Below are 12,808 nucleotides of genomic sequence, written 5' to 3'. Positions count from 1 at the left end.
TTACGTCTCTCATCTCTCCCTGCCTTCCTTGTATTTGTCTCGCATCCCTCCCTGTCTTCCTTGTATTTACGTCTCGCATCCCTCCCTGTCTTCCTTGTATTTACGTCTCTCATCCCTCCCTGCCTTCCTTGTATTTACGTCTCTCATCTCTCCCTGCCTTCCTTGTATTTACGTCTCGCATCCCTCCCTGTCTTCCTTGTATTTACGTCTCGCATCCCTCCCTGTCTTCCTTGTATTTACGTCTCTCATCCCTCCCTGCCTTCCTTGTATTTACGTCTCGCATCCCTCCCTGTCTTCCTTGTATTTACGTCTCGCATCCCTCCCTGTCTTCCTTGTATTTAGGGTCTCTCATCTCTCCCTGTCTTCCTTGTATTTACGTCTCTCATCCCTCCCTGTCTTCCTTGTATTTACGTCTCTCATCTCTCCCTGTCTTCCTTGTATTTACGTCTCTCATCCCTCCCTGTCTTCCTTGTATTTACGTCTCGCATCCCTCCCTGTCTTCCTTGTATTTACGTCTCTCATCCCTCCCTGCCTTCCTTGTATTTACGTCTCTCATCCCTCCCTGTCTTCCTTGTATTTACGTCTCTCATCCCTCCCTGTCTTCCTTGTATTTACGTCTCTCATCTCTCCCTGTCTTCCTTGTATTTACGTCTCTCATCCCTCCCTGTCTTCCTTGTATTTACGTCTCTCATCCCTCCCTGTCTTCCTTGTATTTACGTCTCTCATCCCTCCCTGTCTTCCTTGTATTTACGTCTCTCATCCCTCCCTGTCTTCCTTGTATTTACGTCTCTCATCCCTCCCTATCTTCCTTGTATTTACGTCTCTCATCCCTCCCTGTCTTCCTTGTATTTACGTCTCTCATCCCTCCCTGTCTTCCTTGTATTTACATCTCTCATCCCTCCCTGTCTTCCTTGTATTTACGTCTCTCATCCCTCCCTGTCTTCCTTGTATTTACGTCTCTCATCCCTCCCTGTCTTCCTTGTATTTACGTCTCTCATCCCTCCCTGCCTTCCTTGTATTTACGTCTCTCATCCCTCCCTGCCTTCCTTGTATTTACGTCTCGTGTAATTACAAAATATTCAACTCAAAATGTAACAATCAGCAATGGTCAATGGAAAAACTCTACTGGAAGCTGAAAATAAAAATGGCAGTTTGTTATGCGGTGGCAAGAAACACAGTAAACATCCATTCAAAGAGACGTAAGCTTACCGTGTTAATCTACCTGCCTTTACGACTGAACAGCTCTGACCGAAAACATAAAATGTCACTTTTTACTTAAATCAATGATAAAAAATTTTAAAAAAATCTCAAATTCCAAATACAGTAGCTACTAGTATGAGCCCCTGGACAAGGAAGCAGAATCCCCCCCATTAATAGTGTTATAACAATGTAAAAGACAATGTTGAAGGAAAACATGATTTACACCAGATTCAAATAACCATTGTTTTAACTTGAATACCAAACGTGCAATACATTCATGAAACAATTAGCTATAAAAGACTTGGCATTACACAGCGCCACCTAGTGACTTAAATACACAACTTTTAATAACTGGATTAATATACCGAGCATCAAATGAAACGTATCACTATTATAACACATTTATTTTCGAGGTATATAAATGATGGACATTGACAAAATGTTTTTGGTTTCTTTTTAATCACTCAGTCATTTATCCTTGACCATGACACGCTTGAGTGACTGTGACTGAAGCATATGCACTTAATCACCTAATTAGAGAAACAGTTGATTGGACTCTGGATATGGAGTGATTTCAGCTGTTGAATTGCAAGCTTGAATAAAAGCAATAAAGAAAATCACAGAAAATAAAACAATATGCCACGTCTGTGAAGAGAGCAGCGGCGCCTTCGTTGGAGGCTGGACTCAGGCAGCGCACTGTGGCTCGCAGTCTTGGGTGCTCACAGCCCCCAATTTCAAACCTGGCGAGACGGTATAACCAGACACACTCTGTCAATGACAGGCTACGAACTGGGAGACCGAGAGTCACAACACCTGCCCGAGATCGACAGATCATTCTGCAGCATCTTCGTGATGTCAATTGTTAATCAGCACAATAAAAAGTCACTGCACTTCAAAAACACAAATTGTGTTTTTGAAACCAGCCAAAAATCTGTACTTCCATTTAAGACTTAAATATATATTACAAAAGCATAAGTGTTACATATTTATTTAAAATAAAAAATAACAGGTAAGTAATATTATAAATTATTTATTTATATATGGGCTTTGCTTGCTTGTTTGTTTGTTTTTTCTCACTATTTACAGTATAAGCACTGGTGTTTCTTATGTGATGAGATCAAATGCGATCTAATATATCTATATCTATATCTATATCTATATAGCTATATATATATATATATATATATATATATATATATATATATATATATATATATATATATATATATATTTCTCCCTGTTTTACAATTAAACAAGAACCTCGGTCAAATGCATACGAGTGTCAATTATCTGTAAGACTCCCCATATTAACCAGTCCTGATGAAAGAGGTAGGCGGGTTCACCATGTTCTTCAGCCGGATTGGCTCAATGCAAGTGTGGGCATTTGAGTGATTTGTCATTTATTGGATGCTGAGCTCCAGAACAGTCCCGCCCAGGGGAGGGCGTGGTAGAGCGTGCAAGGCATTGTGGTGATTGAAGTCCTCACTGATGACGCCCTCATAATGAAAAGCAATAGAAAAAAAACAAAAAAACATGCACGGTAAAAACAGCCAAAAAAAATAGCCAAACCGCCAGAGACAGTATTTTCCCGCTAAATGCTTTCAAAACAAGCCATATTTGGCTGGAAAACCGCCAATCTGGCAGCCCTGGAAGCGGGTCGCTTTAAATGACGACATTTCTGTGCAACCAATCACAGCCCGCTCCCTCCACGAGCATTTCTTACGCGGAGTGATTCTCAACCCACAGGCTTGTGAGTGAGACGAGCGACGGTCGAGACGTGGGGTCTGAGTGCACCCAGAATGATCAGAGGAATCCAGGGCTTGCTGTTCTGTCTTAAAGTTTTGGGGCTTGTTATTCATCTTCCACAGCTCGCGACAGGTAGGAGCTGGCGCTGTACGCAGCATAGCATCCCCCTACTCCCCTGTCTTCCAGTCTGTGTACATAGTCAGGAGCTGCTGCTACGGCAGTGTATTTAAATGCATTGCTCTGAAAATAAAGCGCCACATTGAAAACAATGTGTTTGGATGCAGGTGTGGGCACCGGGACGGTCATTGTTGACTGGTGCGGAAACAAAATATATTTTAACGTGAGCAAATATACACGACCAGCGTATATACTCAGACAATCTCAAGATGTACGTGGCTGTATCAGTCATCACCCCCATGCACAGATAGTAATGTAAATGGCTTTTTAAAAAAAATATTAACGTGAAATGTTAATATATTATTAAATCCAGTGCGTGGCTACATACCATGTGGTGCCTTCAAAGATAATCTAAGATTTCTATGAATATATGTTAGAATTTTGATATTAGTAGTAGTAGTATTATAATACGGTGCATTTTGATTAATTAGTGGAAGCTAAGTGATATATTCAGAATCAGGCTGCCCACTACCCAGCACTGTCTACAGCTAAAGATTTTTACTTTTTTTTTTTTTGCCCCCGAGATTGAACAATAAAATGTGACCTGTGTCAGCGTGATCGAGGGACTCATGTAGTTCAGAATCAGGTAGGGTGTCTCGGATCGGTAGCATTCCTGTGGTTTAGTCTCTGTATTGCGCATATTAGCAGACTTCCAACTACAGTATCATCGGTTAAACTACGCAAGGTGATGAGGTACAGATGACTTGTGCATGTCACAATGCATAGTCATATGTGTCCTGAGAACACACAGGCTGTTCCAGTTATTCCACATAATGTAAATCGCCGTGACACCGACGACCTTCTTGCGTGCCTGGAGACTACATTTGAAATACCGCTGATGCAATGTTCATGTTTTCATTTGTTGCCATTTCTTATCCTGTACTACTCAGTACATACGGTTGACATGTGATTCATCGTAATGCCGGTAGGGATGTACTGTGTGTGTGTCTGGATGATAACGTTGTTAGTTTTGAACGCAGCTGTTTCAAAGTCGGCATCTGCAAAGGGATGACTGTTTTCTAGGTTTGGAGAGGGGCTTTGTAGAAGAAATCCTTGTGAAAATCCCTGAGATGTCACCCCTCAGCTGTCTGTTTGAACCTGACGGAGGGCAATTTACCATACAGAACTGGCATAAGGTCGCTTGGCTTGTGGTATATTCAGGGCAACTGTGACTCCTCCAGCACCGCAGAGTGAGCTCTGCATGTTGGTACTGGAACAGAACAGTCCATGAGGAAAACATATTGAAGCCCAAAGCCCCAGCTGTGCAAATCACATGGCGAATGAACTATGATGTAACTCCAAACAGACAGCAAACTGAAGAGCTCACATTTCTTTCACCTCTTTTCATCTTAGAACTATAGCCAGACTCGGGTCCTATCCTTGCCTGACGCTGAGAGACTTCTCCATGCTTTCGTTTCTTCTAGGATTGATTACTGCAATGCTCTCTGATGTCCAAGCTGAAAAGGCTTTGTCACATGTTCAGATTGTTCAGAATGCCGCTGGGAGAGTGTTAATGAATTCTAGGGAATGTGATCACATCACCCCAGTTTTTACCTTGTTACACAGGCTTCTGGTACAATTTAGATCTGCCTTTAAGATCCTACTCCTTACCTATAAGGAGTATATGGGCTTTCCCCATTATATAGCACAGAATTATTATCCCGGATACAGGATGCCAGTTTACTGCAACTTCCTAGGTGTAAAATGAGTACCAGGAGTGAAAGGACATCCTCTTACCTCACATCCTCTTACCTCGCCCCGGGCCCTAGCCATTGGAATTCCTTACCACCTTTGGTCAGACAAGCAGTCTCTTCCTGTTTCTATGTCTCATTTAAAACATACCTGTTTGAAAAGGCATTTCTTTGAACACTGCATTAAGGTTGTGAATGGATTTGAAATAGCTGACAAACAACAACTAAAATGTTTCTTCTTCATTTTAAACTCTTTGTTTTTAATCATATTGCTGTGCTAGAGTTTGTTCTGTATGACCTGTAAAGAGAGCTCCACCTAGTGGCTAATACAAGGCATACAGGAACACACTGTTCGGATTAGGGATTCGTTCTGAGTTCTTATCTTATTTTTGATCAAAATTGAGTAATAACCCTTTCAATAAAAAAAATAGAGACAGCTCAGAGTGTTTTACACAAGTCATCATAGATTGTCCATTCAGTACCGTGACATTCTGTAAGAGCAGTTCCAGTATTTCTCAAAACCAGTTCCAGCACTGTACTTGTTAACTGTGCTGCTGCCCCACTGTGTTCAACAGCGGCCTGCCCAGATTCTTTACATTAGCCATATGTCTGCATAGTTCACTCCAAACTGCTGTATAATGTTGATATTTGCATTGAGCTTCTTGCAGTGTGCTGAAAACCTGATAGACTCAGTGACGCTCTTCTTCCTCTGTGCCTCTCTCCCGCGCATTCCTTCTACCACCAACCCTCCCTCCCTCCCTCCCTCCCTCCCGCGCTCCCTCACTCCCTCCCTCCCTCCCGCGCTCTCTCCCTCCCTCCCTCCCTCCCGCGCTCTCTCACTCCCTGCAGGTCTCGGTGTGAACGACTTCCTGTATTTCAGAGTTCTCAGCCCCGAGGACATCGACTACATCTTCACTGCGGCTCCCGCTCAAGATTTCGGGGGGGTCTTTGTGAGTATCACCCCCCTCCCCCCCTTTCCATCTGGCTTTGAAGGGGTTGAACTTTAGCTTTTAAAGGGTCACAACAACTTAAGTGTTATCTGAGTGTAAATCATTTAGAATTGTGTGTAAAAATAAGCTTGTGAAACACAGACGTTAACTAATGTATTGCATACTAGACCTGGGGTCAGTCACAGTGTAATTGGGTAGTTTGCCATTGCAATTCCAGTGTAATTGTAAGTGTAGTTGTACCTTGACACACCTGTGTAGTTGTATTTGTAAGTTATTGAGTGTTTTGGTTTTATGATTGGTACAAGCATTCCAAAAGTGTCTCTTTCTTTAATTCTTCAGTGTTTTCCGATAAATGCTTAGAAAATAAAATGGAGCTGTTATAACATACAGTACTACACTGTTCTGTACATTTCCAGAAATGAAGGGCTGAATAGCGCATTAACTGTGACAAAGAGCCCTACACACAAGACAGGTGAACAGGGGGCTGTTTAGATAACAGAGGTATTCAGATCATTGAATTTCAGATAATCCAGGTTTTACTGTACAACAGAAATACAGTTAAGTGAGGTTCGGTGGTAGTAAGATCCTCCACTGATGAGATGATAATTATAATAGACCCCAATGTCTTTTTCAGCTTGATCTCTGTTTACTGCAGGGATGATTGCATAGCAGTTCAATCCATTCCTGATTTTACTAGGAATGTATTAAAAGCCACATCTGAGCTTGTTACCTATACGCTGTGGCTTACCAAGCTCATAATAAAACCTGGACTGGCTGAAACTGCTGTGCTTAGGAGTCTTACTTCTATCCCTTTTTGCTTGTCTTTCAGCTACCTCATAATTTATAATTGGGTGTAAAGCGATTGTGTGAATGTCTTCAGTACGCATTATTATACAGAAGCAGGAGAGGTTTACCCAGGAGTAGAAATATGACTCTTATTGCAAAGCAGTTTCACCCATTCCAGGTTTTACTACGAGCTTGATTGGCCACAGTGTATAGGTAACAAGCTCAGGTGTGTTTTTTTAAAGTCATAGTAAAAGCAGGAATGGATGACACTGTTATGCAATGGGAGTCTTCCTGCCATCCCTGTTTCCCTAACGTCTTGTTTGTTTGTCTCAGACCCAGCTGTATGAGGAGATCTACCTGGTGCTGGCAGAGCCTCCCGATGGCTGTGCTGAGCTGAGGAACGCAGCGTTCCTGGAGGGACAGGTCACATTGCTGGAGAGAGGGTAGGGCACCCACCTGTACTAATGACCTGGAGAGAGGAGAGGGCACCCACCTGTATTAATGACCTGGAGAGAGGAGAGGGCACCAACCTGTATTAATGACCTGGAGAGAGGAGAGGGCACCCACCTTTATTGATGACCTGGAGAGAGGAGAGGGCACCCACCTGTATTAATGACCTGGAGAGAGGAGAGGGCACCCACTTGTATTAATGACCTGTTGAGAGGAGAGGGCACCCACCTGTATTAATGAGCTGGAGAGAGAAGAGAGCCAGAAGGATGATGTTTACTGTGCTCTGCAAAGCAGGATAATTTATAGTGTTGTGATGCTAATTCTTCCAGGTTAATTGATAAGTGTCAGCTCCTCTTATTGTCACCATTCAGAGACAGCTTTTTTATGGTGATATTAAACTGGGTTTGATTTTTAAAATGGTGTGAATGCAGTGCGATTGTCTCTCTGTCCTGCAGAGGGTGCTCTTTCCTCTCCAAGGCTCGCCGGGTGGAGGAAGCGGGTGGCAAGGCGGTCCTCATCGCTGACAATGCATATGATAACGACAGCCTCTACGTGGAGATGGTGCAGGACGGCACTGCAGTCTCCACCAGCATCCCAGCGCTGTTCCTGCTTGGAAGAGACGGGTGAGTGAGAGACTGGGAGAGAGAGAGAGAGAGAGAGAGAGAGGTGAGCGAGAGACTGGGAGAGAGAGAGAGAGGTGAGCGAGAGACTGGGAGAGAGAGAGAGGTGAGCGAGAGTCTGGGAGAGAGAGGTGAGCGAGAGACTGGGGGAGAGAGAGAGGTGAGCGAGAGACTGGGAGAGAGAAGAGAGAGGTGAGCGAGAGACTGGGAGAGAGAGAGAGAGAGAGAGGTGAGCAAGAGACTGGGAGAGAGAGAGAGAGAGGTGAGCGAGAGACTGGGAGAGAGAGAGAGGTGAGCGAGAGACTGGGAGAGAGAGAGAGAGGTGAGCGAGAGACTGGGAGAGAGAGAGAGGTGAGCGAGAGTCTGGGAGAGAGGTGAGCGAGAGACTGGGGGAGAGAGAGAGAGGTGAGCGAGAGACTGGGAGAGAGAGGTGAGCGAGAGACTGGGAGAGAGAAGAGAGAGGTGAGCGAGAGACTGGGAGAGAGGTGAGTGAGAGACTGGGAGAGGGAGAGGTGAGAGAGACTGGGAGAGAGAGGTGAGAGAGAGAGTGGTGAGTGAGAGTAGGAGAAAGAGGGAGAAACAGGTACCACTTCATCCTGGAAACAACACACTGGAGCACAGCACCAGCTACAATTACCTGGGTCTAAAAATCAGTGCGTCTGGGAACTTCAACCTGGCTATAAATGCATTAAGAGATAAAGTGCGCAGGGCTTTTTATGCAATAAAGAATCGGCTATTCAAAATTAAACCACCAATAAAAATTTGGCTAAAAATTTTCGACAGCATAATAAAGCCAATCCTTCTGTATGGTAGTGAAGTATGGAGTCCCCTTATGAACCCCGATTATAAAAAATGGGATCAAAGCCCCATAGAAATTTTCCATTTGGAATTTTATAAACACCTCCTGCAGGTTCACAGGAGTGCAGCCAATAGCGCTTGCAGGGCTGAATTGGGCCGGTTCCCCTTACTCCATACAGAAACGAGCGCTCAACTACTGGATCCATCTACAGCAGGCTGATCCGCAGTCCTACCACCACACTGCACTGCGGAGCTGCACACAGCCCCCACAAGAGAATCCCCTCAGTAGAATGGTACTGAAGCTCAGCCAACTGAGCCAAATTAACACCAGCGAGCTTCAGAACACCACCAACAAAAAACTCCCAGCACAAAAAATGAAACAAATTAATCTAAATCTGGAAAACAATTATAAAGTACATTGGAATAACGAAATTGAATCACAAAATAAATTACAATGCTATCTGGCCCTAAAAAAGAATTTACCCTAGCAGAATATCTGGTCAGGGTCAAAAACACAAAACATAGACAGATCCTGACCAAGTACAGACTCAGTGACCACAGCTTGGCCATCGAAACTGGCTGGCACAAAAAAACCTGGATTGCCAAAGAAAAAAGGCTGTGCTGTCACTGTGATCTGGGAGAGGTAGAGACAGAAATGCATTTCCTGTTACACTGTCCCCAGTATAAGCAAATCAGGGACACATACTTCCCCAAACTGGCCAATCAGGCCACAACATTCCAGCTGCTCTCTGACTTAGAAAAACTGCCAGTTCTGTTAGGAGAGGAGTAGCAGACAGCAGAGCTAGCTGCCCAGTATGTAGCTGCCTGCCACAGCCAGAGAGACAGAGAGACAGACCCTGGTGTAGACACCCTGGAGCACGGGGACCAGGCACTCATGCGCACCCATGTCCACCCATGTCCACTGTAAATACAGAGAGGGAGGGAGGGAGGGAGGGAGGGTTGTTGTTGTATTGTATTGTCTGGACTGTTTGTGATAATGTTCATTGTTGAATTGCTTTGGCAAAACTCAATTTCATCTTGTCATGCCAATAAAGCATTTTTTGAATTTGAATTGAATTTGAATTTGAATTTGGGAGAGGGAGACTGGCGAGGTACATGCTGGGAGGTGGGTTTAAATTGACCTGGCTTGAATATTAATGGTAGCTGTCATTGATTGAAGGTTGACATGGAAGGGGGGTTCTCTGCTTGACTTTTGGTGATGCTTGCAAAGATTTACCTGCCAATTAAGAGTTTTTGCAATTGCTTTGATAGTTTTCTGCCTGCATCTTTGCACAGTTTTCTATTATAACCACTACTGCTGAATCGCTCATCATTGCCACTCCAAACACAGTCTCTCCTCCCCCTGCAGGTTAATGATTCGGAGGTCGCTGGAGAAGCATGCCCTGCCGTGGGCTGTCATCTCTATCCCTGTCAATGTGTCCAGCATTGCCTCCTTCCAGCTCATGCAGCCCCCCTGGACCCTCTGGTAGGGAAGACACTGCTCGGACAGGGAGGGAGGGAGGGGCCCCTGCTCTCTCGTTACCCTCTGCCCACATGGAAGACAAATATATTGCAGTATATTTCAAAGCACTAGAAATGTATTTCAGATATGTTGCAATACATTTCCATTCCATAATCTAAGTTATATTGTGCAATGTTGCAATGTATTGTATTGGCCATTTATATGAGTATTTCAAATGTTTCTAAATATGCTTTGAAGTATATTTAAAAATGTATTTAAAAATCTGCTATTGGGATATGTTTTGATTTATTTCCCTTTCATGTGGGTGGAGCCCGGAGTGGAGGTCTGCCCTGTGAGCGAGTGTTTTATACACCTGATTGAAATGCATTGACACTCAGTCCTGCTCCAGAGACGTGGGCTCTGTGTGTATGCTTAGGGTTTGTGCACCTCAAACATCTCCCTTTGAAAACAACGGAAACGCCCCTTCTTTGATTGTTTTGTTTTGTTTCTTTGTCAAATATTGTAAGGCTGTTGTTCAGTCAAATCAATCTTGCACAGAACATGTATTTACACTCTGGGTTTTTGATTCTATGCAGTTACTGTTCATCAGTAAATTAAAACACTCAATGATGAATTCTGTGGAAAGTCCAGTATTTCGAGAGTGGAAGATAATCTATTCAGGGCTGCCACAGAGTCGGGTGGGGGCCCAATGATCAGCAACACAATCCAGCACAGGAGTGGATACAGTGCATACAGCATCCACATGATCACTTATTTATCTGGACCTGGTACCAATGAAAAGTCAGATTGTCGTTCCCAGCCCAAGAGCAAGAACAGCGGCCCACCTGACGCCGACAGGAGGCTCTTGTATTGGAACCAGGACCCCGGGAGCATTGTGATTGGCTCATTACATATTCTGATAGCGATGGGATATTTCAAGCAGGTGATGTCTTCCAAATGATGCCAATACGTGCATGTATAATTACTGTTTGTTTTATTGTTATGAATAGATCTGGCAGGCAGGGGCACAGTAAATCTCTGTTTGTTAAATTGGGTAACTGGTTGCCAGTTCAACCTGGCCACATGTATATAAGGATAAAAATCTGGCTGTAGCTGTTCACTCAGAGGGACTCTGGGGAGGGAGGGTGGAGTCTCTTGTGTCCTCAAGCAGCTCTCCAATCACCAGCTGTGTCTGTTAAAGGGCGAGGCAGATCCCTTTGGGTTCGTTTGAGTTGTAGAAGACGTGTGCAGAACAGCATAGAACCTCAGCATGATCTTGGATGTTTTTATTAAACAAATAAGAAAATGCTAATCAAATCAGTGGGATATCTGCAATGCAAACGCTACTAACTCCCAAGCCATCACAGTCCCCTTATATACTTTCAATCTCCGCCGCCCCAGTCACTGGTACGCCTATCACTAGTTGGCAGATGTATCTCTTTAATCTCTGTACTGGAGAAGGGAAGGTTGAAAGTGTCTGTGTGGCTGACCTTACCAAGCTGGCCACCGTAAACCAGCCATAGACCCTGGTCTGTTCCATCCTGGCAAGGGAAGGAAGGTAATGGCTTTAGCACCTCTGTGTGTCGGGAGGTCGAACTTCACCACTGCATGTCCATCACCCTGTCACACAGTCGAACTTCACCACTGCATGTCCCTCACCCTGTCACACAGTCGAACTTCACCACTGCATGTCCCTCACCCTGGCACACAGTCGAACTTCACCACTGCATGTCCCTCACCCTGGCACACAGTCGAACTTCACCACTGCATGTCCCTCACCCTGTCACACAGTCGAACTTCACCACTGCATGTCCCTCACCCCGTCACACAGTCGAACTTCACCACTGCATGTCCCTCACCCTGTCACACCTTTCTTTGTTTTGTGAATCCCATTTACTGAACAGGAGTTGGATTGTTAGTGTTACTTTTAGAAATGCTAAAAGAAACTTAACAAATTCCGCAGCACATGTTTTTACAGTGAAAAAGACTTTAGAAACATGTGTTATTGAATATGTTAAGTTTCAAGCAGTGATTACATATAGGCAGCGCTCCAGATAAGGTTTTGGATCATTGAGTATTTTACTCTCCAGTTTAGACACTATGTGAGTAAAATGTATTTTGGGTGAGTAAAATGCAACATTACCTTGAAGTCATGAGTGCTTTCAATAATACTTTACATACTTTAATGATAACTGTAATGTTACTTTCAATGATTGTACAACAATTGGTATTACAATAAAAATCTATATATATATATATTCATATTTGCTTTATTGACCAAAAACAATATGGCTGTGAAGGAAAAAACACAAAACAGAACATAGATTTTTAAAATTCCAACACTGCAGATAGAATATTCTTAATAACAAGAGTCCAGCATGATCATAGTATATATTTATAAAGAAAGGATAATATTGCATTCCTTAGATCGGTCATGCTATAGCAATATAAAGCATCCCGACTCTCCAAACAAAGGATATTGTATTTATTCTATAGATTTACCTTCCAGAAATTACATTGATGGAAGGTTAGGTTGAAGGTGATTAAGACTGCGCTGAGGATCAAGAATCCAGTCGCTTATTCACCAGACAGAAACACACATTGCAGGTGAGTGGACTCCATACATTTTTAGTTTTTTTTTAATAAAAACACAGACTTATTGGTCCCGTGTTTCTAGCACTTCCCAGGCAGCTCCCATTAGCTGTCCCTGGATCCCTAATGAAAAGCATTAAAAGCAGTTTGGTCTGCAGACTCTCTGGATCCCTAATGAAAAGCATTAAAAGCAGTTTGGTCTCCAGGCTCTCTGATCCCTAATGAAATGCATTAAAAGCAGTTTGGTCTGCAGACTCTCTGGATCCCTAATGAAAAGCATTAAAAGCAGTTTGGTCTGCAGACTCTCTGGATCCCTAATGAAAAGCATTAAAAGCA

General features: G+C 43.6%; 1 protein-coding gene across 1 annotated transcript; it reads left to right on the top strand.

Moving 5' to 3' along the window:
- Positions 1 to 2,900: 2,900 nt before the first annotated feature.
- On the top strand, positions 2,901 to 12,134 carry LOC117973527 (protease-associated domain-containing protein 1-like). The gene is made up of 5 exons (XM_034926320.2): positions 2,901 to 3,078; positions 5,664 to 5,764; positions 6,884 to 6,993; positions 7,456 to 7,623; positions 9,788 to 12,134. The coding sequence occupies exons 1-5, from the start codon at positions 3,000 to 3,002 to the stop codon at positions 9,906 to 9,908; spliced, it is 579 nt and encodes a 192-aa protein (XP_034782211.2). The 5' UTR covers positions 2,901 to 2,999; the 3' UTR covers positions 9,909 to 12,134.
- Positions 12,135 to 12,808: the final 674 nt, after the last annotated feature.

Source organism: Acipenser ruthenus, chromosome 1 (genome assembly GCF_902713425.1).
Source record: "Acipenser ruthenus chromosome 1, fAciRut3.2 maternal haplotype, whole genome shotgun sequence".
NCBI classification, from domain to species: domain Eukaryota; kingdom Metazoa; phylum Chordata; class Actinopteri; order Acipenseriformes; family Acipenseridae; genus Acipenser; species Acipenser ruthenus.
Note: the sequence above shows the minus strand (reverse complement) of the source record. Positions and strands in the feature narration are given on the sequence as shown.

What these genes read in the sequence shown, in the direction of transcription:
- LOC117973527 (XM_034926320.2), top strand. Translation starts at nt 3,000, where the DNA reads ATGATCAGAGGAATCCAGGGCTTGCTGTTCTGTCTTAAAGTTTTGGGG. An exon ending in TCTTCCACAGCTCGCGACAG is followed by an intron (nt 3,079 to 5,663) that starts GTAGGAGCTGGC and finishes CACTCCCTGCAG; the next exon opens with GTCTCGGTGTGAACGACTTC. An exon ending in TTCCTGCTTGGAAGAGACGG is followed by an intron (nt 7,624 to 9,787) that starts GTGAGTGAGAGA and finishes CTCCCCCTGCAG; the next exon opens with GTTAATGATTCGGAGGTCGC.